This window comes from Manis pentadactyla, chromosome 1 (genome assembly GCF_030020395.1).
Source record: "Manis pentadactyla isolate mManPen7 chromosome 1, mManPen7.hap1, whole genome shotgun sequence".
NCBI classification, from domain to species: Eukaryota; Metazoa; Chordata; class Mammalia; order Pholidota; family Manidae; genus Manis; species Manis pentadactyla.
Window position 1 is genome coordinate 47,837,105 of NC_080019.1, and position 25,741 is coordinate 47,862,845.

The window sequence follows — 25,741 nt, forward strand, 5'->3', positions numbered from 1 at the left end:
GAGATCCGAGTATCTTAAGCAAAGCAACTCCCCAAGAGTTATGCCTGCCTTGACAACTCAAGTGAGAAGAAACACACAGTGAGAGGGCTTATATACTGGTGGCTCAGCGCAGGGACAGGTGGAAGTGCTGTCAGAACTGGACCCCTCATCTCTGAATTTTCTGTGACAGGAAAGGATCAAGAGACATAGGGCACTCATCTTCAAGTCGTGTAATGTTGGGTTTATCTGATACCAACTTCCATGGGATCATATGTAGGTTTGCTGGGATGGAAATGGAATCTTATTGATTATTGGAGAGGAAAAGTGGTGGATCATTTCCAGAGGTTATAGTGCACGAGTTATGCGCTCGTGGGCATTTAAGACTCCCTAGATTGTTCCATATTATAATTGGAAAGTTTTCTAGAATGCATAATTTCACCAGATTAATTATAATTAATACATTTAAATTTTTATACTTTTGCTACAGTGATATCAGGGTACTACAGTATCAGCTAATACAGATATACATCAGGATGTCAAAACTTTTCAAATACATTGATATTAGTTAGGAAACTTGGTGACAAGCAACCTAAAGTTCCTATGGTTAACTTAAGCCGAAAAGGAATTGATGCCAAGAGGATCAGGCTACTCACAGTTGGATGGGAAGGCTGGAAACCAGGGCTTAGGCAGGAGTCAGGGAAGAGCAAGGACAGCTAACATCCTGCCCCAGGAATGGTCTGGTTAAGCCACTGCTGCCACTGGTGCCAGAATCTCCAGCTTCTCCATTCTGATGTGGCATTTAAACTAGTTGACCCTGTGCCTCTGGGTCACCCTGCAGTGTTCCAGGACTGTACTAAGCCTACGATTGGTTACACTGTTTAGCTTCAATGGGGAAGGAGAGTGGGATGGGGGAAGTACCCCCTTTCCAGCTGCCATAGGTGGAGCTGGTGCCTTGCCACTAACCCATCTTGCATTTAGCCCAGAGAAAGAAGAGGCTTCAAGTGTTGAGCAGCCTAAATAAGAGAAGTTCACTGTACCATTAGGGAGAAAAGTGCATATGAAGAAGGTACCTTGTAGTTAAATGAGGGCTGAGTAATGAATGAAGAGACCTGAGTTCTTGGCCTGGCTCCAATTAGCTAAGTGATGTTGGATAGATGGCTAAACCTGTGGGGGCCTCTGTGTCCCCAATATGAAAGAGGGAATTTTGATGACAGTCTCAGTTCTGTAACTCTGTAACTGGAGTCTTCTTTCCAGGAAAAACATTTTAAAGATATAAGGTAATATAAGCAGGCAGATCTCTAATAAATGCCTCTTCTAAATGAGCTGAAACTCTGAAATTATGGGTTTGGGAAAAGCAGGGTTTCAGTACTGCTGTTGGGAAGTACTGATTGTTTTGCAGGGTGTAGGAAGGAATACCGACTTAGGAGTCAGCTACACCTTGCTTCACATGCTGCTTTCACTGTCCACCCCATACTTGCAGGGTGACTTAGGGAAGATTTCTGAGTCATTTCCTCATCTGTGAGGTGGAGATACTATGCCTTGACTTGTGCTGTTGTACAGATTAAATGAGCCGACAGAGGTAGAAGTGCCTGGTACAGGGCCGTGTTCTCAGGAGCTGCTCACGTCCCCTCCAAGAGGCCTGGGGTCTGGCTCTCGGAGTCTGCCTCTTGAGTACAGGGGACTTGGGAATTGAATGAGCATTTGCCCAGTTAAAGGCACCGTTTTAGGCTCGTGCCATGTCCTGTATGGGATTTAAAGAAAAACCAGAGTTTGCAGCTGAGTTGCGGAGATCCAGGCCAGCGTTTCCCTCTCCAGAAGCAGTGGGCAATTCGGAGTTGTGACCTGTATGATACCAGAGCTGGTAGTAAGACCCTGTGCTTTTGTTGTCTACATTTTTATTGTAAAGTGAGATGCAGATAAGCATGAAAACAAGCATGCAACTTACTGAATTATTTTAAAGCTGCCACCATTGTAGGTCAAGATACCTTATTCTGCCAGCACCCCCAGAAGCCCTCTATATACCCTTCCCAATAATAAATTGCCTCTCATCCACAAAGGAGTCACTATCCTTTTAGAATAATCATGTCCTTATATTTCTCTCTAGTTTTATTACCTAAATGTACCTCCCTAGACACTATAGTTTATTTTTACCCTCCCTTTTTTTATGTGATAATGCCTTTTAATTGTCTTAATTTACAGTTTTCCCTCTTTACCCCTTTCTTTTTCTTATAATTTACCTGTTTAAGTACTGGCTGGTTGGCCCCTGGAGTGTCCTTGGGTTTTGCTGATTGAGCACTCATGGGGCAGTTCCACATGGTTCTGTGTCCTCTGGATTCCCTGGCACTTTTATTACACCAAACACAACATAGGAGCTCAATGACCATTTTGTAATTCAAGTTGACGGTATATGGAAATCTTGGTACGTGATTTATTCATAATTGAGACACCACATGCCATTTTCTAATTTCCAAAGCCCCTGGTTTCTTTGAAAGAACTTACTTCTAGGAAAGCCTTATTTTAGATGATTTGTACATTGCATTTCTTACCCACTGACTCATTTTTCTCTTTCATGCATCCTTAGGACAATTTATCCAAGATCAAATCCCAAAACTCCCATTACCTACTGGTCATACTAAAATGAGTCATTCACCTTCTCCAGTCTGTGCTGTCAATAACAGAAACTCCTTCATGCTTCTAATATTTGTTTTCCAACATTCTGAAACTGTTACATGCAACTATAGCTCTACAAATTCATGTTCTATTTATGTCAACCAGGAAGGGAAATGTAGAGAAACTTGTTACATGAAAGAGGGAACATAACTCTTTCAGTGAAGTAAATAGCCTAGTTAGTGTTCATATGTACACTTAATGTGTGTGGTTGCTTAGTTTCCAAAGAATTTGGATCCAACTAAATACATGTAAACTATATATGAAATATAATTTAATTTTTCTTTGATGAGTCAAGATCTCATGCTGCCATAAAGCCACCACCATGAGTGATTTCAGACACCCCACAAGTCATATTTAAAAATAAATCTGATATCAACTTGGGGTTTTTTTGGTACCTTTCTCTTAAAGTAGAAAGCTTGCTAACTTACAAACATGGGATTGAGGCCTCTTAGGATCCCTGAGAGGAAAGAAAGGGACACTAGTGACACTGAAAGACCGCCAGATGTCCCACTGAAGAACCAGGCTCCTGTTGGCCTGTGTCCCAGTAGGATGGGGCCGTGTGTCCACAGTCAGCAGTGTGACCACGGGGCAGGCCTGCTGGAAGCAGAGCTATAGCTGGTCCAGATTGTTAGAGTCGGGCTTTTCCTCTTCATTATCAGCAGGGGAGATGAGAGGGGAAAGGGCTTGTCTCTACATTACCTTTGAGAAAGGGCTGTTTCTCAAAGTGCCTATTGATACCAAGGACTGTAGATGCTACATATACACTGGTGAACAAAATTGAGGTGTTCCTTGCTCTCAGGGAGCTTACAATCCAGAGGATGAGTCAGATTACCAAGAAGCAAGCAAGCAGACCAAACAAGAGAGGAACAATTAGAGGTGTGGAGGAGAATGAAAGGGACACCTGCTTCCGATGGGGGCGCCAGGGCAGGTCCCTCTCAGGTGGCGACATTTAGGCTGAGACAACAACTGCCGTATAGAGGGTGAGGAAATAGTGTTGTGTTCCGGAGCAAGAACATAGCACATGACAAGGCCATGAGGCAGGCTTGATGTTTTTGACGAACTAAAAGCAAGTTCCTTTAGTTGATGCATAATGAGCAAGCAGGAGCAGGACTTTTACCATCTTCTCAAAAGTGATTTTTCCCTCAGGAAAATACAGAAACATAATGGGCCCTGATGGGCAACTTTATTAGTAACCACAAAGTATTTTCTATTTCCTGTAAAGCCGCCACACATCACAAGAAGCTGAAACATGGGTATTGCATTAGCACACGCTAATTTTATTTTTCTAGAACAAGCATCTCAAGATCCCCTTGTTCCTACCCTGGGAGATTTGGCAAGCATTCCTAGTAGAATATACTTCCATTAATATCATAAGGTGTTTTAAGTACAGATCATATTAAATTATCAAGTTTTAAAACTTACCTTAAATTTTTCTTAAAATGAATCTTTTTTATCAGCTCTTAGGTTTTCATGGATCTCCTTTCCAAACTACCAAATAGACTTACTTTCAGATGCGCAGTTTCTGGTTGGTGATATATCATCATAAAGGGCTTTTTTTTTTTATTAAGGTATCATGGATATACAATCTTATGAAGGTTTCACATGAGCAGCGTGTGGCTGGAAGCTCACCTTGTTATTGAGAAGAGAGCAATCCAGTGTCTCCCACTGTGGCAGCTGTTCATTGCAGTCCACTGTGGGCACACTCTTCAGCTTGGACACCATGCACACTAGAATTTTCTCCCCCAGTTTTCATTTCCTCACCTGCACCATTTCTCCATTACCTGTCTACCTTACCTCTCCTTTCAAATTCTCCTTATTTTTCCTTCTTTTTGTATCTTTCAGAGCTTCTCTTTCCTCACCCACCCACCCCTAAGACTTCCCTTCTTTATCTCTGTGGTCCATCTGCCCAGCTCTTTTGTATCTCTCTGTTTTTCACTCTGCTTTTCTTCCTACCTTCCCACTATTTTTCCTTTCCTTTGACTCATCTCCATGACCCATGTCCCACCTTTTTTTACATTAATAGCATTTGGTATTGAATTTTGATCAGTTACGCAACTAATAGCAGCAGGTTTCATTTGTGCATTATTTGAACTTAGGTTAGGGACTCTGGCACATCCTGCTTTGTGTATTCTCAGGCTCCCAATGCCTAGATGAGGTCCTGGTAAGGTGGGAGGGCTGGTTAACACACTGTGGTGGAATAAAGACATGAATGAACACACTGATGGTCAGCTTGATGGTGTCTGTTATCCACAATTTCTGCCTCAGGAAGAATTTCTGGATCTTGAAGCTTCTAAACTCTCCTGAACAAATGAGAATTCATGGATAAGTAGATGACAGGTATAAAAGATGCCCTGTGTTGACTATCACACAATAGAGTGAGAAACTATGTGCTACAGGGGAAAGAAGTGTGCATTCTAGTCCTGGCTTGTCTGTCTCTACAGCCTTGCATGAGAGAGCTACAGCCTCTCTCAACATAGGTTCACTGATCTGAAAGTGGGCAACCTTACCAGAGTATGTGAGAAGAGATGTATGTAAAAGCACTCCGTGAATTCCAAACCACTAGATGTTGCCTCTATTCATTACAATATAATTAGGAATTTAAAAGTGAACTCTTCGTACTACAAACATATGATTTACTTTTTTCTCCCTTTTGTTTTAATTTTGCTATCATTAATGTACAATTACATGAGCAACATTATGGTTACTAGACTCCCCCTATTATCAAGTCCCCACCACATACCCCATTACAGTCACTGTCTATCAGCATAGTAAGATTCTATAGAATCACGACTGGTCTTTTCTGTGTTATACCGCCTTACCCGTGTCCCCCACTTACATTACATGTGCTAATCGTAATGCTCCTTTTTCCCCTTATCCCTCCCTTCCCACCCACCCTCCCCAGTCCCTTTCCATTTGGTAACTGTTAGTCCATTCTTGGGTTCTGTGATTCTGCTGCTATTTTGTTCCTTCAGTTTTTTCTTTGTTCTTATACTCTGCAGATGAGTGAAATCATTTGATACTTGTCTTTCTCCACCTGGCTTATTTCACTGAGCATAATACCCTCTAGCTCCATCCATGTTGTTCCAAATGGTAGGATTTGTTTCCTTCTTATGGCTGAATAATATTCCATTGTGTATATGTACCATATCTTCTTTATTTATTCATCTACTGATGGACACTTAGGTTGCTTCCATTTCTTGGCTATTGTAAATAGTGCTGCAATCAACATAGGGGTGCATCTATCTTTTTCAAACTGGGCTGCTGTATGCTTAGGGTAAATTCCTAGGAGTGGAATTCCTGGGTCAAATGGTATTTCTATTTTTAGTTTTTTGAGGAACCTCCATACTGCTTTCCTATGGTTGAACTAATTTACATTCCCACCAGCAGTGCAGGAGGGTTCCCCTTTCTCCACATCCTCACCAGCATTTGTTGTTGTTTGTCTTTTGGATGTTGGCCATCCTAACTGGTGTGAGGTGATATCTCATTGTGGTTTTAATTTGCATTTCTCCAATGATTAGTGATGTGGAGCATCTTTTCATGTGTCTGTTGGCCATCTGAATTTCTTCTTTGGAGAAGTGTCTATTCAGCTCCTCTGCCCATTTTCTAATTGGATTATTTGCTTTTTGTTTGTTGAAGTGCATGAGCTCTTTATATATTTTGGATGTCAACCCTTTATCAGATATGTCACTTATGAATATATTCTCCCATACTGTAGGTTGCCTTTTTGTTCTATTGATGGTGTCCTTTGCTGTACAGTAACTTCTCAGCCTGATATAGTCCCACTTGTTCATTTTTGCTTTTGTTTCCCTTGCCCAGGGAAATATGTTCATGAAGAAGTTGCTCATGTTTATGGCCAAGAGATTTTTGCCCATGTTTTTTTCTAAGAGTTTTATGGTTTCATGACTTACATTCAGGTCTTTGAACCATTTCGAGTTTACTTTTATGTATGGAGTTAGACAGTGATCCAGTTTCACTCTCTTACATGTAGCTGTCCAATTATGCCAACACCATCTGTTGAAGAGGCTGTCATTTCCCCATTGTATGTCCATGGCCCCTTTATCGTATATTAATTGACCTGTATGTTTGAGTTGATATCTGGACTCTCTATTCTGTTCCACTGGTCTATGCATCTGTTCTTGTGCCAATACCAAATAGTCTTGATTACTGTGGCTTTGAAGTAGAGCTTGAAGTTGGGAAATGAAGTCCCCCCCACTTTATTCTTGCTTTGGCTATTCAAGATCTTCTGTGGTTCCACATGAATTTTAGAACTATTTTCTCTAGTTTGCTGAAGAATGCTGTTGGTATTTTGATAGGGATTGCATTGAATCTGTAGATTGCTTTAGGCAGGATGGCTATTTTGACAATATTAATTCTTCCTAGCCAAGAGCATGGGATGAGTTTTCATTTGTTAGTGTCCTCTTTAATTTCTCTTAACGAATGTCTTGTAGTTTTCAAGGTATAAGTCTTTCACTTCCTTGGTTAGGTTTATTCCTAGGTATTTTATTCTTTTTGATGCAATTATGAATGGAATTGTTTTCCTGATTTCTCTTTCTGCTAGTTCATCATTAGTGTATAGGAAAGCAACAGATTTCTGTGTATTAATTTTGTATCCCACAACTTTGCTGAATTCTGATATTAGATCTAGTAGTTTTGGAGTGGAGTCTTTAGGGTTTTTTATGTACAATATCATGTCATCTGCAAACAGAGACAGTTTGACTTCTTCCTTACCAATATGGATGCCTTATATTTCTTTGTTTTGTCTGATTGCTGTGGCTAGGACCTCCAGTACTATGTTGAGTAACAGTGGGGAGAGTGGGCTTCCCTGTCTTGTTCCTGATGTTAGATGAAAATCTTTCAGCTTCTCTCTGTTAAGTATGATGTTGGCTGTGGGTTTTTCATATATGGCCTTTATTATGTTGAGGTACTTGTTCTGTATACCCATTTTGTTGAGACTTTTTATCATGAATGAATGTTGAATTTTGTCAAATGCTTTTTCAGCATGTATGGAGATGATCGTGTGGTTTTTGTCCTTCTTTTTGTTGATGTGGTGGATGATGTTGATGGATTTTTGAATGTTGTACCATCCTTGCATCCCTGAGATGAATCCCACTTGATCATGGTATATGATCTGCTTGATGTATTTTTGAATTTGGTTTGCTAATATTTTTTTGAGTATTTTTGCATCTATGTTCTTCAGGGATATTTGTCTGTAATTTTCTTTTTTTGTGGTGTCTTTGCCTGGTTTTGGTATTAGAGTGATGCTGGCTTCATAGAATGAGTTTAGAAGTATTCCCTCCTCTTCTATTTTTTGGAAAACTTTAAGGAGAATAGGTATTATGTCTTCTCTAAATGTCTGATAAAATTTAGTGGTGAATCCATTGGCCTGGGAGTTTTGTTCTTGGGTAGTGTTTTGATTGCTGATTCAATTTTGTTGCTGGTAGTTGGTCTGTTTAGATTTTCTGTTTCTTCCTTGGTCAGTCTTAGAAGGTTGTATTGTTCTAGGAAGTTGTCCGTTTCTTCTAGGTTTTCCAGCTTGTTAGCATATAGATATTCATGGTTTTTCTCTCATAATTCTTTGTATTTCTGTGATGTCTGTCATGATTTTTCCTTTCTTATTGCTGATTATGTTTATGCCTGTAGACTCTCTTTTTCTCTTAATAAGTCTGGCTGGGGGGTTATCTATTTTGTTTATTTTCTCAAAGCCCCAGCTCTTGCTTTCATTTATTTATTTTTCTATTGTTTTATACTTCTCAATTTTATTTATTTCTTATCTGATCTTTATTATGTCCCTCCTTCTGCTGACTTTGGACCTCATTTGTTCTTCTTTTTCCAGTTGCAATAATTGTGACTTTAGACTATTCATTTGGGATTGTTCTTCCTGTTTAAATAGGCCTGGATTGCTATATACTTTCCTCTTAGAACTGCCTTCGCTGCGTCCCACAGACATTGGGTCATTGTGCTGCTGATGTGATTTGTCTCCACATATTGCTTGATCTCTGTTTTTATTTGGTCATTGATCCATTGATTATTTAGGAGCATCTTGTTAAGCCTCCATGTGTTTGTGAGCCTTTTTGGTTTCTTTGTACAATTTATCTCTAGTTCTACACTTTTGTGATCTGAGAAGTTGGTTGGTAGAATTTCAATCGTTTTTAATTTACTGAGGCTCTTTTTGTGGCCTAGTATGTGGTCTATTCTGGAAAATATTCCATGTGCACTTGAGAAGAATGTGTATCCTGCTGCTTTTGGGTGTAGAGTTCTGTAGATGTCTGTTAGGTCCATCTGTTCTAGTGTGTTGTTCAGCGCCTCTGTGTCCTTTCTTATTTTCTGTCTGGTGGATCTGTCCTTTGGACTGAGTGGTGTGTTAAAGTCTCCTAAAATGAATGTACTGCATTCTATTTCCCTCTTTAGTTCTGTAAGTATTTGTTTCACATATGTCGGTGCTCCTGTGTTGGGTGCATAGATATTTATAATGGTTATATCCTCTTGTTGGACTGACCCCTTTATTATTATGTAATGTCCTTCTTTATCTCTTGTTACTTTATTTGTTTTGAAGTCTATTTTGTCTGATACAAGTACTGCAACACCTGCTTTTTTCTCCCTATTCTTTGCATGAAATATCTTTTTTCCATCCCTTCACTTTTAGTCTGTGTATGTCTTTGGGTTTGAGATGAGTCTCTTGTTAGCAGCATATACATGGGTCTTGCTTTTTAATCCATTCTGTTACTCTGTGTCTTTTGACTGGTGCATTCAGTCCATTTACATTTAGGGTGATTATCGATAGGTATGTACTTAATGCCTTTGCAGGCTTTGAATTCATGGTTACCAAAGGTTCAAGGGTAGGTTCTTTACTATCTAACCAATCTAACTTTAACTCACTTATTACGCTATTATAAACACTGTCTGATGATTCTTTATTTGTCTCCCTTCTTATTCTTCCTCCTCCACTCTTTATATGTTAGGTGTTTTATTCTGTACTCTTTTGTGTTTCCCTTGACTGCTTTTGTGGGTAGTTGATTTTATTTTTTGCCTTTAGTTAGTGTTTAGTTGGTCTGCTTTCTTTGGTGTGATTTTATTTTCTCTGGTGACATCTAATTAGCCTTAGAAGTAATTCCATCTAGAGCAGTCCCTTTAAAATACACTGTAGATGTGGTTTGTGGGAGGTAAATTCCCTCAACTTTTGCTTATTTGGGAATTGTTTAATCCGTCCTTCAAATTTAAATGATAATCGTGCTGGATACAGTATTCTTGGTTCAAGGCCCTTATGTTTCATTTCATTAAATATATCATGCCATTCTCTTCTGGCCTGTAAAGTTTCTGTTGAGAAGTCTGATGATAGCCTGATGGGTTTTCCTTTGTAGGTGATCTTTTTTCTCTCTCTGGCTGCCTTTAATACCCTGTCCTTCTCTTTGATCTTTGCTATTTTAATTATTATATGTCTTGGTGTTGTCCTCCTTGGGTCCCTTTTGTTGGGAGGTCTGTGGGCTTCCATGGTCTGAGAGACTATTTCCTTCCCAGCTTGGGGAAGTTTTCAGCAATTATTTCTTCAAAGACACTTTCTATCCCTTTTTCTCTCTTCTTCTTCTGGTACCCCTAGAATGCAGACATTGTTCTGTTTGGATTGGTCACACAGTTCTCTTAATATTCTTTCATCCCTAGAGATCCTTTTATCTCTCTCTGCCTCAGCTTCTCTGTATTCCTATTCTCTCATTTATACTCTATTAACAGTCTCTTGCACCTCATCCAGTCTGCTCTTCAACCTTCCATTGTTTGTTTCATTTCTGTTATCTCCCTCCAGAATTCATCCCTTAGCTCTTGCATATTTCTCTGCAGGTCCATCAGCATGGTTATGACTTTGTTTTGAATTCTTTTTCAGGAAGGTTGGTTATATCAGTCTCACCATGCCCTCTGTCTAGTGTTTGAGTGATTTTTGACTGGACCAGATTATTCTGCCTTTTCATGGCAATAGAAGTGATCATTGTTGAGTGGTGCATGTGTCAGGCTGGGAGAACAAAGTCCCTTCCTGCTTGCTGGTTGCCTGCTCTTCTCCGCTGCCTATGCTGGTTAACCACACACAGGGAACAGTCTCTGGGTTAATTCCCTGAGCTGCCATGAGTGGTGGGGCCCTCAAGGTAGCCTAGGGCATTGCGGGGGGTCACAGTTGCATGGTGTGTGTTCTTCTGTGAGAACAATGCCCTTTTGCACCTTCTGGAGTTTGCGCCAACTTCCTCTACCTGTGCCGGGCAGCTGCCCACTGAAAGGAGACTCTCTGTGGTTGCTGTGGGTGGGGCTGCTCCTCAGCTTGTTTGCAGCAATGGCAGGTCAGCCAGTTTGCTTGCAGTGCCAGCAGGGGGGGAATGAACAGCAGGCTGCTTATCGCTGTGAGGAGCTTCAGAGCTGCAATGCCACCCAGGAAGTTAGGGCGCCTGAAGTTCCTTAAAATTCCCAGCCTGCTGGGCTGAGTGTGCCAGGACGATTTTGTCCATCTGTTAAACCCTTGTCCCTTTAAGACTTTTAAAGCACCCACTTTTATTTTGTCCCAGGGCATCTGGCTGTGGGGAACTGTTCTCAGTCTCATTCTTGGATTTTACTTTTCTGTTTCTCTAATATCCAGCACACCATGCACTGTGTGTCTGTGCTCCCAGTGCAGATTACTAGGGCTGGTTATTTAGCAGTCCTGTGCTTCCACTCCCTCCCCACTCCGACTCCTTTCCTCCCGCCGGTGAGCTGGATTGGGGGTTTTGCTCGAGTCCCACCAGGTCACAGCTTTGTATCTTACCCTTTTTGTGAGATGCTGAGTTCTCGCAGATGTAGGTGCAGCCTGGATGTTGTACTGTATCTTCTGGCCTCTCTTTTAGGAACAGTTGTATTTGCTGTATTTTCCAAAATACACATTCACGCCACCATCTTGAGAAAATCTCCATATGATTTAATTTTAATCCATCAGTTGAAGGAATGTGTCCCATCACCAAATGATAGGGGTTGGCATGTACTTGAGACCATGGAAAATAATGTATAGGAAAGCCTCCCTTTATAGGAATTTAGGATTAAAAGCAGACAACAATGAAAATACATGTGTACTTCTGATAGCAAATGTTTACACAAATCAACATGTTTCACTCATGCTGATTTTTTATGCAGAGATGTAATTATAATATAGTTCTGTGTATACTGTGGCTGAGTTGTAAAACACCCATATCCATGAATTGCTTGTCTTAGAATTTCAAAATTCATAAACTTGAACTTCTTTTGCTTAGTTCCAAGACTGTGAGAGAGAATGTACTGCCCATGCTCATCACAGATATTAATTATGCTCTTTCCTTGTTCATTTTCTTCCTTTCATGAAACCTTGGCCCACTCACAGTAGAGAACTCAGACCCATCTCACTAAGTTGAGTCATGGTGAGTGCATCTGTGTCTAACCCTTGCTTGGTTCCTCTGATTGGCAGGTGAATGAGAAGATGGCTAAATCCTGAGCCTCTTTTAGTGTCCCCACTCTTCCTACCTTAGCAAGCCCCAAATCATTTGCTTTCTCTTAAACAAATTTTGTGCATTTACGTCTCTTTCTTTCATTCCTATAGGCCATGCAGGATGCGCTGGCAGACCTTCCAGAATGGTATGGAATAAAAGGCATGCAGGCCCACTGGATCGGGGACTGTGTGGGCTGCCATCTGGACTTCACATTAAAGGTGATTGAGCAATAACATCTCCAGCAGTGAATACACACAGCTCCCCTTGTGCATTTTTAGAACTCACTGAAGAGACCAGCAACTTGGGACTATACAGCAGTGCTGTCCAGTAGAAATACACCGCAAGACACATATGGAATTCCAAATTTTCTAGTAGCCACGTCTTTTAAAGTGCAAATAGTGCAGCAGGTAGAATTAATCACAATAACATTTTATTCAACCTATTATATCCAAAAAATTATCATTTCATGATATGATATAGAAATTTAAAAATGTATTAAAGAAAGAGTGTATACTCTTGTTTTAGTACAAAGTCTTCAAAATCTTACTGTGTCTTCTACTTATAGCACATCCCAGCCACATTTCAATTGCTCTGCAGTCATTGGCTATCATATTGGACAGCGCAGGTATGGAGGGTCTTCTGGGGATCCATGAACTCCCTGAAATTATGTGTAGAATGTTCTTGTGGACATTTTTCAAAGCAGTGGGTCCACAGTTCTCATTGTAATTTCAAAGGGGTTCTGTCACAAAACAAGTTAAAACCTAAGGGAGCTGAGGCTAAGGGTAGCACCATTTAAGCCTAGACAGGCTTGAAGCCGTTCAGGGCTGTGTGTCGACCCAGGGCTCGGAAGAGCTGACCTGTGGGAACACCGCTGAGAGCGCCCTGACGATGGCCCACCTGTGCTGGAAGGGGCCCCTTGGCCTTTCTTGTCTCTACAGACTAGAAAGTTGTTCTGTTGCTATTTCTTTCCGGGTGTGTGGTTTTATGTTTTATTTTATTTATCCTTCTGATTTCTCCTTCATAAAGCAAGGCCTTTGTGTCATTCATTGAGCTCAAACCCTGCCATCCCCTTGGTTCCAGTCAAGCCTTCCGGAGGAAGGAGCAGCCGCCAGCCTGCCCTCTAGGCTCCCTCCTCCCGACAGCCACGCCAGTGTCTCCCGAGCGCCTGCCGTTCGTCACTGAGCTCACACGCATTCCCTGGGCCATTTCCTCAGAAAGGGACCCCGGTCACTCCAGCTGCAGACAGGGGGAGAAGTCCCCATGAGGGAGTGTGTGCTTGGGAAACCTTGGAAAATCAAATGCTGAAATGAGCCTTTCCTCTTGGTGCTTTTCTGGGAAGGTGGTGAGATTTCTGAAATTCCGACTAGCCGTGTCTTTTGTTCAGACTCTCAGGGCCCACTCCTCTGGGGTCCTGCGCATTCAGCTGGGTTTGGTCTTCATGTCAAAGGCCTCTGTTCTCAGCCAGGGTGAAAGAAGTGGGTCTACGAGCCACTCAGCAGCTGCACGTGGACGTCTTCTACATTCTCTCCCTTGCCCAGCATTTTATTTTGAAAGTGTCTCCATCTCCGTTCCTGAACCCACCTGAAAGTGAGATGTCTTAAAGGAGGGAGCACTGTCCGGCCTGCGGATTCAAGGCTGTGTGGCTGTGCTTCTGTGGTCCCCAGCCTGGCTCTGTAGGTGACACCTCCCTGACATTCAAGCCATAGTGTGGACGTCGGCTCCAGGCCCTGAGCTCCTAGTACCTCTCTTACACTCTGAACGCGTCTGAATGAATGTGTGAAGGAAGGAGCATCTCTCTTCTCTGTTCTCTGTGTCCATCACTGAGTTGGCATTCATTCGATGCTGAACAGGTGTTTCTTCCTCAGAAGGCGTTTAACCAGCCCTAGGAATGCCCAGAGGGGAGCTCCACTCAGGCTGCCCTTTCTTTCCTCTTCAAAATGGTGTTAGCCTTGGTGACTTTACCTGCAGGAAAGTATACCTCCTTTCTCAGAACAGAAACAATGTAACACAATTATTTTCCATTTGTGAACAAAGGAACCAGGAAAATGATTTGGGGCCACATGTATACCTGGTGGTGAGCACTAGGGAGGGCTTGAGAAAGGAAAGCTACCCTCTTCTCTCCTGCCCTTCTCTGCTCTCCCTCATCTCCGGGGCTCTGGTCATATGCTGTCCCCACTGTTTGGGACTGAGCTGGGGAGGGAGAAAAAGTGTTATGCTAAGGAGCATAACAGCCCAAAGGGAAGAACTGAAACAGCTGTGTTTCCCCTACCAGGTTGACGGGCAAGTCACAGGGGAGAAGCTGACTGCCTACACGGCCACCCCTGAGGCCATTTATGGCACTTCCCACGTTGCCATCTGCCCCAGCCACAGACTCCTACATGGGCACAGCCCTCTGAAGGAGGCCTTTTGGAAAGCACTTGCCCCTGGCAAAGGTGAGTTGGCAAGCCAAGGCGAGGATGGGGATTGTGGCTTTCTTTTGGACTGCACTTCACAGTTCAGTCCTTTCATGTGCGGTTTGTTCTCCACCTTGGCCTGACTTTTACTTCTTTATTTTAAAACATGAGGATAAAATAGAACTGTGAAAATGTTAAGTTACCCCCTCGTTTCACTTTGAGTCACTAGTTTGTCTGCTTCTCAACCCTTTCCCTTAAAATATAATCTAGATTTAAAGCTCTTTTCTGATAACAGTAGAATCTTCTGCTTAATTTATAATTCCATCATCAAATAAAACTATACTAACAGGGACAGGAAGGAAGCCAGTGAGAATTAGAGGAAACATTTTCAGTAGCTCAACCTTATTATTTTAAAGAATCCACACAGTAATTTGAGCAGATGGACAGTCCTGCTCTGGGCTCTAATGAATGGATGAAGCTGCCCTGGAATTGGCATAGCAAACATTACTGGTCAGGAAGGATTTGGGGAATGCCTGCACTTTCATCAGGATTCTGTGGTTGCAGTGAACAGAATCCATCTCTGGCTAACCCAGAGGGAGAGGGGACGTGTTTGAAGGATGGTGGTAAGCTTGCTGACTGGAGGACTAGCTGGGGAACCGGTGTGGAAGAGGACCTGGAGGCAGCCATGAGGGTTTGGGCAGCAGTTAACAGTCTTTTGGTGCTACCAACTGACTGAATCTGCCCTCACCTCCCTTTGAGTGCTTGGGCCAATTGGTTCCACACTCACATTGCAGGGAGAGGTGTTTGAACACGTGTGTAACTGGGGCCTGAGCCTTTCTCTTGGCCAAGGGAATGCCAGGCCCTTTTCTTGATAGACGACCAAGACTGTAGCCGGTGAGGAAGGGTAGCTCTCCAAAACCAACTCAGGCTCTTACCAGAGGAAGGGGTATGGATCCCAGGCAGGCAAAGGAAGCCCCCTGTCAATTACAAGTAGATCTTCAGTGAAATGTAAATTTTTCAATGAAAATCTCATCCCTGTTCTCTTTTCATAGAGTATAAACTTCAACCCAAAGCACACAGTCTGGATTACTGGGGTCTGTTTTAATTATGTGACTAAAACATGTTTTGGAAAGCAATATTAAGGTTTTTTTAAATTACTATTCTTAAAATAACCAGAATGAAAGATTTCATGGTATCAGGTTGGAAAGATAGACAAGGCCATCCCAGTCACCTCTGCTAAGACACTAATTGTGTACTTACTGCATTAAAGCCAGGGTTCAAATCAGTGAGCACTTACTAGCCTGCTGTGTGCTAAGCCCTCAGGAATGCATATGTGACCATTCCAGTCCTGCCTTCCTGGGATATTAACAGGAGAGCCAGATGCATCCGTAATTCACTCTGGCACAAGACAGATAACATTTATTCATTTCTTTTGTTGTTATATATTGAAATAAAAGACTCTTTTGAGTTAAAATGTCAGTGTATGCCAAAAGACCCCAAATAGCCAAAGCAATCCTGGAAAAGCAGAGCAAAGTTGGAGTGATTATGCTCCCTGACTTCAAGCTCTACTACAAAGCCACAGTAATCAAAACAATTTGGTACTGACACAAGAACAGACCCATAGATCAATAGAACAGAATTGAAAGCCCAGATATAAACCAAAGTATATGGTCAATTAATATACGATAAAGGAGCCATGGACATACAATGGGGAAAAGACAGCCTCTTCAACAGCTGGTGTTGGGAAAACTGGACAACTATGAGAATGAAACTGGATTATTGTCTAACCCCACACACAAAAGTAAACTCAAAATGGATCAAAGACCTAATGTAAGTCATGAAACCATAAAACTTAGAAGACAACATAGGCAAAAATCTCTTGAATGTAATTATCAGCAACTTTTTCCTGGACACATCTCCTCGGGCAAGGGAAATGAAATAAAAAATGAACAAATGGGACTCCAGGAAACTGAAATGCTTCTGTACAGCAAAGGACAAAAAGGCATCCTACAGTATGGGAGAATATATTTGTGAATGACATACCCAACAAGGGGTTAACATCCAGAATATATAAATAACTCATATGCCTCAACACCCAAAAGACAAATAACCCAATTAAAAAATGGGCAGAGGACCCGAACAGACACTTGTCCAAGGAAGAAATTTGGATGGCCAATAGGCACATGAAAAGATGCTCCACATCACTAATCATCAGGGAAATGCATATTAAAAGTACAATGAGATAACACCTTACACCAGTTAGAATGGTCAACATCCAAAAGACAAGAAATAACATGCTGGCAAGGATGCGGAGCAAAGAGAGCCCTCCTACACTGTGGATGGGAATGTAAATTGGTGTAACCGTGTGGAAAGCAATATGGAGGTTCCTCAAAAAACTAAAAATAGAAATAGTGTTTGACCCAGGAATTCCACCCCTAGGAATTTACCCTAAGAATGCAGGAGCCCAGTTTGAAAAAGACAGATGCACCCCTATGTTTATCGCAGCACTATTTACAATAGCCAAAATATGGATGCAATCTAAGTGTTCATCAATAGATGAATGAATAAAGAAGATGTGGTACATATACACAATGGAATATTATTCAGTCAAAAAAGAAAAGAAACCTTCCCATTTGCAATAACACAGATGGAGCTAGAGGGTATTAGGTTCAGTGAACTAAGCCAGGCGGAGAAAGACAAATACCAAATGATTTCACTTATTTGTGGAGTAAGAAAACAAAGCAAAACAGAAGGAACAAAATAGCAGTAGACTCATAGACACTGAAAAGGGACTAGCGGTTTCCAAGGGGAGGGATTGGGGAGGATGGAGGGAAGGGGGAAAGGGATTAAAGGGCACAATAATTCATAATCACAATATAGGTTTGTCATGGGGATGGTAGTGCAGCATGGAAAATGCAGTTAATTATTCTCTGAATCTTACTATGTTGGTGGACAGTGAACGCACTGGAGCGGGTGAGGACTTGATAATATGGCTAAATGTTGGACCACTGTGTTGTGTATTTGAAACCAACATAAGATTGTATATCAATGTTACTTTAATAAAAAAAATTTCAGTGTATGCTTACAAAGTCCAGTGTTGCTATCTCTCTGTTTTATTTTGTACTTACTCAAAAGAAAATTGGCGTTCTTTTCAACTGTTTAGTTTAAAGGGAAAACTCACAGTTTTTACTCTCATGAGCATTTTGAGATTCCTTGAGGGCTATGGTGGCTGAATAATATCTAAAAATGTAAATATCTGGCCCTTAGATTTTTTTTCTTATGATTAATTTGGGAATAGGAGTTCAAATGAGGTAATATTAATAGGGAATTAATAGCTAATAGATTATAAAAGATGGAGTTCCTGACATGAAGGGCATTATGTAAATTTAGAACATTTTCATATAGAAGAAGTTAAGAAATTATTTTAGCATATGCAGAAAGCAGTGTTTTTGTGATCATTTGGGTATCAACACATCTGACTTGACCTGATCATTTCATTTGGCACTGAATGGCTTCTTAGCTTTATTCTCACCTCTTTTTAATAATCTATGACATAAGTATAAATGGAACATTACACTTAGCTCTGAATTTTCCAATTCTAATTTTCAGAGTGGAAATATTCTGTTTGCAGATGTGAATTTATTCCAAGTCTCTAGATTAATTTGCATGTCAACTCTCTGGATTTGACATGTGATATTAGTCATGTAAGGCCAGTTCAGTGCATTAAGCATAATGTTGTTTTTCTAAAAGGTGAATTAAAATCACAATATGAATATGAATTCATGCCTCCCTTGGCCCTTGAGGTCACATCTCAAACTGGAACGGTGTGCTGCCACTGCCCCTTACTGTTAGCAGCTGGCTCACATCACATCAAGTCGCCGGCTTGGTTTTTCCTCGAATGCCAGGTTCTGGGGGCGACTAGTGTCAAAGCAGTGACCACTGAAAGCCATGACAGCACACAGTGGCAACTGGATTCTCTCTTGCTGGAGTTCACCTTTTCAGACATGAGTTCCAGCAGTTGCTAAGCTGATGTATGCCTGCCAGTCCCTGAGTTGGCCCACGGTGACCAAGGTCCTGGTCCCGGATCCATCCAATGACTTAAGTTTGTTAAGTTTTGCTTTCTCAGCAGAGCAGGTGATGGGGCTGTTGGGCAGGGTGGTTGCAGGGGGCCCTGTGGGTACAGGAGCCCTGGGGGCTCTGAGGAGGAGGGTGGCACGTGTGGACAGGGGAGAGGAGAGGCAGGTGGACCAGCTTACCCCACTGGTTCAGATGAGATGGAGAGGACTGCAGGACAGCGGTCATCAGAATGGAGGGGCAGCAATGGCTCTGGGAAGTATTTGGAAGGCAGCAAGAGGGGAGGCTCCTGGGACAACTCCCTGATTATGGCATAGGTCGCCAGGTTGCTGCTGTTTCTGACTAAACAAATGCACTGGGCTTTTGCCAAATCCTATAATTTGGCAGAGATTCCTTTAAGAGAGTAAAAAGTAAGGTGCTTCCCTATAGAGTTCTTGAAATTGAGTTTATTTCCATAATCATTGCCATTGCCTCCTTTTCTGAGCTGACTGCCTGCAACTTAAATCATGTTATGTAAGCTCTGACTTGATAGGAACTAGAAACCATAAAAAGCATCAATAGGGAAATATCGTCAGAGCTCTTGAAGCTGTTCTGCTTTTCCTGGAGTCTTTCTTACATCCCTAATATTAAAATATTCAAACCCTGGGGATTTGAAACCAGGCATTTCAGCTCTGAGTCACCAATGGTCTACACCATGCATTTTGCCAAAAGGGTAAATGAGGTCTTCCTGAAGGGTTACTTAGAACCCTGTTCATTGACATATTCATAAGCAAGAGCCTCATCTCCCAGGAAGCCCAAGAACATGAAATAATTAATTACTTACTATTGTCTTGCCCCTACAGAGCTAGATCAGCATGAGGGTGGGACAAGAGGGTGGAAGAACAGAATCCTGTAGATAATAATTCATTCTGTTAACCACACTCTTTCCACTGGTGTCCTTTCAGCATGTGTTAATAGACGTCATGTGGAAAGGAAAGCGCCTGTGCTCACATAACCTGGATAAACAGAAATAGACAGGCTGCTTTGCTTCTGGACTTCTCAGAACCATTGCTATGCTGATGTCCAAGGGAGGAAGTCATACAGCACTTTCCACACTGACTTGACCATAGACCCTGATTTCTGCAGTTCCCCTGGGAACTAGTTGCATGGAGCACTGCTTTGCTGAACACTAAACAAAAGCCATCTGCTTTTCCCAGGGGACATGAAACTCATGCCCTCTTTGAAGTGGGGACCATGAGCACAGAGGGCAACTTTTTGCTTGGAATGTTTCTTTTATAATTAGTGTTTATCTGTCATCTAACCACTGTGTGAAATGCTTCCATTCCTTCGGATTTCTCTGTGACGTCCTTGACTTCCAGTTTTACATCACAAGCACATGACTGAGGTGGAATATGGGGAATGCTGGACCTGGTCAAGGACTTCAGATTTTAGTGCTGTTTAGTTCTGTTCTAAGAAAGAGATTTTGACCAGGTACAGCATGGAGGTTGCTCCTATACATTTATTACAAACCTGCTAATGTTCAAGTTAAAAGACCATTTTTTTCTAATTGAAAAATTGTCAAAAGTTGAGAAAAGTTCTATTGGAACATTTCTGTGGAAATGTGACAAAGAAATCTTGCCCTTTAATGCAGTACTCTGCTTTTTTTCCCATGTTTTCCTTGAGCAACTGTATTGAAATACAATTTACATACTGTAAAATTCACTCATTTAAAGTGCATGAGATTCCTGGGGATTAAAGATGGAGGTGTGAGAGGTGAGACAGAGGCTTCCTCCTAAAACTGCATATAATATGAAAATATAATTAATACAACTAATCCTGAAAGAGCAACAGAAAAGAAGGCTGTGTCAGACTGCATACCCCTGGAGAAAAGAACAGACCTCACAGAGGATAACATGCCAAAGCCATAGCCTGGTGGGACCTGAGCCCTTCCCCCACCCCAGCTCACCAGCGGGAGGAAGAGAAACAGAGCAGGTAGGGAGTGGAGGCCTGGGACTGCTGAAAACCTAGCCCTGGAGATCTGCTCTGGGAGCACAAACCTACATTACATGCTGCTCTGGTGATTAGGGGAGTTGGAAAGCTAAGACAGGCAGAATACCTGGAGAGACTGGGATTCCAGCCTCTTGTGGAACAGGGATCCATATCTGGCTACTCTGGGAAAAAAGAAAGGCAGGCAGCCAGAGAGACTTCCTAACAGTGAGAGGGCTGCTAAAGAGGCAAGGATTGCACACAGCTTACCTGCTCAGGAGAAAGGACAGGTAGTCAAAATTGTCCAGGTGCACTCTGTCCAGCAGGTTGGAAACTTTAATGATCTTCAGGCGCTTCAGCCCCCTGGCTGGCTACGCAGCTCCAAGGCCCCCCTCTGAGATACAAGGCTGCTGTGCCTTCCTCCCAGCCAGCCCGCACCTGGCTCGCAAAGCAGCAGCGCCTACCCTGGCATCAGGCCAGCCAGAGGGAAGCTCTGCCTACACCAGCTATAAACACAAAGCATAGAGGCTTATGCCTGTATGCTCGGCCTGCTGGTTCTGGCAGTGGAGACAGGCATAGCAGCCAGGAAGCAGGAAACAGCTCTTTCCTCCCCCCAAGCACCAACACCGCACTCCTGTGACCCCCAACATTGTTCCAGGGGCTGAGCAGCTCCAGAGAGTAGACCTTCTGGGCAGTAGAGGACACCACATACAAATATAAAACGTCAAAGGAACCTCGTTCAAAGCTAAATCATAAATACACCACAGAGTCAAATGAAATCGACCTCATGAATCTTCCTGAAAGAGATTTCAAAATAAAGATCATAAATATGCTCATATAAGTACAGAAAAATATTCAAGAACTCAGGAATGAATTTTGGTCGGAGATCCAATCATTACGGAACACAGTATAAGAAATGAAGCATACAATGGAAGGTTTTAAAAGCAGATTAGATACGGTGGAGGAGACAATAAATGAAATAGAAATTACAGAAGAGGAATACAGAGAAGCTGAGGCACAGAGAGAAAAAGGATCTCTAAGAATGAAAGAATATTAAGAGAACTGTGTGACCAATCCAAACAGAACAATATTCCTATTATAGGGATACCAGAAGAAGAGAGAGAAAAAGGGATAGAAAGTGTCTTTGAGGAGGTAATTGCTGATAACTTCCCCGATCTGGGGAAGGTGATCGTCTCTCAGGCCATGGAGATCCACAGATCTCCCAACACAAGGGAGGAGCTATCAGACTATTTCATAAAGCAGCTCCACTATTTTACATTCCCACCGGAAGTATGTGAGGGTTCCAGTTTATCCACCTCTTCAACCAACACTTGTAGTTATCTATCTTTTCAATCCTAGTTATCTTAATGGGTGTTAAGTGGTATCTCATTGTGGGTGGCTATTTTTTTTTTTAGATTTTAAGCATTTTATGTTTTAAATTGATATGTAGTTGATATACAACATTACATTTGTTTCAGGTGTACAGCAGTTAACAACTGACTTGACAGTTACACGCATTACTAATGATCAGCCATGATAAGTGTCTCATTGTATTTTGATTTGCATTTACCTGACGGGTAATTCTTCTAAGTGTCTTTTCATGTGCTTATTGGCCATTTGTGTATCTTCTTTGAAGAAATGTCTTTTCATATCTTCTCCCATTTTTTAATTGTGTTGTCTTTTTACTGTTGAATTTTAGTAGTTCTTTATATAGTCTAGAAACAAGTCACTTAATCAATATGTGATTTGCAAAAATGTTCTCCATTTCTGTAGGCTGTCTTTTCACTTTCTTAATGGTGTCCCTTGAAGCACAAAAGTCTTCAGTTTTGGTGGAGTCCAGTTTATATACCTTTTCTTGTGTTGCTTTTGCCTTTGGTGTTCTATCTAAAAAAAAAAAACCACTGCCTAATCAAAGATTATGAAGATTTACACCCATGTTTTCTTCCCAAGCTTTATATCTTATATTTAGGTCTTTAATCCATTTTGAGTTAATTTTTATATATGGCAAAGGTAGGGTCCAACTTCATTCTTTTGCATGTGGTCATATTACTTTTTAATTCATGTTCCCACAAACATGTATCTTAAAAATCAGAGTGCTTTTGTTTTTATATTTTGGTCTTCACTTAATGTGATATCAAAAAAAAGTGTTTCTTTGCTTTTATGCAGGTTTCACAATTGTTTTCAGTCCATACATAATATTCTGTCAGCTCTGTACTGTAATATCCAAACCTTCTTTATCATCTTGGCCATTTGGCCTTTTTCATGTTTGGCCTGTTTTGGAAATTGCTGCCATAAACATTTATGTTCATCCAGCTCTTTGCCTCCCTAGAATTACTTCCTTAGAAGACATTCCCAAGAATGGGATTTCTTTTTATCAAAGTTTATGAACATTTTTCTAGTTCTTGTTAAGTGTTGCCTTTATTGGCTTCTGAAGGGTCCCTGTCAGCTTACAGGGCCATCTCCAGTGAGGATAGAGGAATTCCAGGACCACTTGACAAACACTGATTGCTACCCTTCTAAAAGTTTTTGCTAACTTCTCAAGTGTAAAATAGCACTTTAAGATTACTTTAATTTTCTTCTCTCTTTTTAAAAATTAACTTGCGTTTTTTAAAATCCAAGTAGTATTTATACATTCCATGAAGTGTCAGGGTACTGACAGCAGCAGGAGCCCCAGGAGCCTCCTTACCCAGCTTCTCCTGATGAGCTTGGTGAGTGTTACTTAGGACGTAAGTTTGGTGGCTATGACAGTTGTAGGAAAACCGTGCCGTAAAAGGCAATTTATTTCTTGTCCACATGGAACTCAGTGGTTATGACAAGTCTGCCCTGTGAGGTGGTTGGGGCCAAGGCCCTTTCTGTCTACTTTCAGGGGTTTTGCCCTTATCTTTGTTTTCTGAGATGTTCTACTCTTCATCTGCACTGCATTAGGTGAGAAGGGTGAAAGGGCATGTCCTTCCCTTTGAGAGCATAATCTAGAAGCTGCTTCTGCGCATACCCCATGGCCAAACCTAGCGTAAAGGGGACTGAGCAGTGCTGCCCTTAGCTACACAGCCATGTGTCTAACTAAACATTCTGTTGCTGAATCAGAAGGGGAGGCAGATAAGGGGTCAACTGGCAGTCTGTGCCATAGACAGTGTCTCTAGTTCAGGCCTCCATGTGTTTCTATAATATGCCTACACTGCTGTCTTCTGGTTCACCAGTTCCAGACATTACCTAGTGATGCATTCTTGCTCCTCCACACCTCACCTTCCATCCCCCTAATAACATGATATCACCACTGCAGAATTTGCAAATGTACACTTATTTGAGAAGGGACAATGTAGAATCAGAAATGTGGGTCCCACTTTGAAAAGAGTCAGCACTTAGGCAGCTCAGGCAGCAGGGACCTCCCAGGCACGGGACCATGGGTGCTGGCTGACCCTTAGCTGTGGAGACCAGTTTGGTTGCATTTTACTCTGCCCCCGCAACACCCTGTCCTTTGCTTCCTGACAAGCAAAGTGAAAGAAGATAGAACTGGCTTAGATGCCTATGCAGCCTATCTTCACTTCTTTGAAAAACAAATCCTAATTCCTAGGCTTATTTTAACTTTGGAGTTTGTAAAACATATTTCAGATAATTATATAGTCTTAAAACATGGTAAGTGTAAATAGTAAGAGTTCCTAAACTGTAACTGTTGTTAATTGCTTATGGTACAAAAAAGCTCAAGTGAACTGCTCATTGTTTACCACCTCTCTTCTGGTCTTTCTTTGGGACTTTATTGGGTCTTCATGCTTCCAGTCCTGCAGTGAAGATTCATGTGTGTGTGTCTGGTCTATGCATAATACACTACAGCAGTTGTAACAAGCTTCATTTAATGTGACACCCTGTGTGGATAATTCCAATGAAGTGTTTTATCATGACCACATAAATATTGTTCACAATTGAGCCCAGTATACCATGATTACATTTTCCTGTTTAAGTAACTTTCTGTTTTACCTAAAGTTCATAATATCCTCATTTTTTTCATTTGCTTTGTGTTCTTTGAATTTTTGACGAAGTCTTCCCATACCCTCCCAGAAGCTCTTTAAAACTCCTCTCAGTGTAGTTTGCTACATGTTCAAACTGTCAAATATGGTATCAACCCCTTTTTTTTCCCCAAGGATACTTCCTGGGCCTTCTCTGCGGCTGACAGCTGACCTGGTCACTCTCCAGGCCTCTGCTGCACATCTGTCATCCAGGACTTCCCTCTGTCTCTGTTCTGTGAATGCTTCACTCTCTTTCCTTTGTTGGAACCTCTGTTCCCTGGATCCCATATCTGTCTCTTTCTTGATTTACCCCTTCATTTTGTAGGAACACACCTCCAGTATTTCCTAAGAAAGGGTGTGTGGGAAGAAACTGTTTTGTCTTTGTATGTTTGGAAATCTCCCTGCTCCTCAGTCATTTTCTCTCCCATCCACTTCTATCTGCAAGTGTTAGGATTTGGAATTCCAGACATCTTGTCCCCCTATAGGTCTTTGTGTTGCTCATTCTTCTGTATATTTCAGGTATTTTTCAAATGGAAAAGGGGGGGGTGGGCATGTCTTTACTCCACCATCTGGAAAGTAAAAATGCCCTTTTCATTTCTTTGATTGTGAGCATGGATTAACATTTTCCTGTATTTGTTTAATCTTTTGATTTTCTACTGGTGTGAATTATCTATTAATACCTTCAAAGAACAAATTCTTTAACAATTAGCACAAAACAGAAGTTCTAATGCTTATTTTTCTCATTTGTCTCCTCTGAAACTCAGATGGTGTTAGCATTCCAGCCGACTGGCGTCCACAGTTATTTGCTCTCATTTTCAGATTGCCTCACGCCCGTGACAGCTGTGAACATGCTCACCCAGCAGGAAGTCCCTGTTGTTATCTTGGCCAACGCTGACTTGGAGGGCTCTCTGGATTCGAAAATAGGTAAGTAGCTATTAAAATGTAGTCAGGATAATATATTTATCAGGTTTAAGATCAAATTACTCGCCTGTTCCTGTCAATTAGAAGAGCTATTGATTCCATGATGTTTTGCCTCTTTGTAAAAATGAATGTCCCTTCATTTAATCATCCCTTGTTTAAGAATTACATTTTGAAAAATACCATGTACATCACACCTTGCTAGTTGTTACTGAAAATAATAAAAATAGTCTGGCCCATAGATCTTGCCAGTAGAGCTAGCTGGTGAGACTTG

At 41.6% G+C, this 25,741-nt stretch overlaps 1 protein-coding gene across 8 annotated transcripts in view; it reads left to right on the forward strand.

Moving 5' to 3' along the window:
* LARS2 (leucyl-tRNA synthetase 2, mitochondrial) overlaps positions 1-25,741 on the forward strand; it is a 173,460-nt gene that overhangs the window by 89,174 nt on the left and 58,545 nt on the right. For all 8 annotated transcript variants that reach the window (XM_036899365.2, XM_036899369.2, XM_036899367.2 and 5 more), the window contains 3 exons: positions 12,227-12,334; positions 14,389-14,548; positions 25,369-25,473. In XM_036899365.2, the coding sequence (XP_036755260.2) occupies positions 12,227-12,334; positions 14,389-14,548; positions 25,369-25,473 (373 nt within the window). The remainder of the gene's footprint in view (positions 1-12,226; positions 12,335-14,388; positions 14,549-25,368; positions 25,474-25,741) is intronic.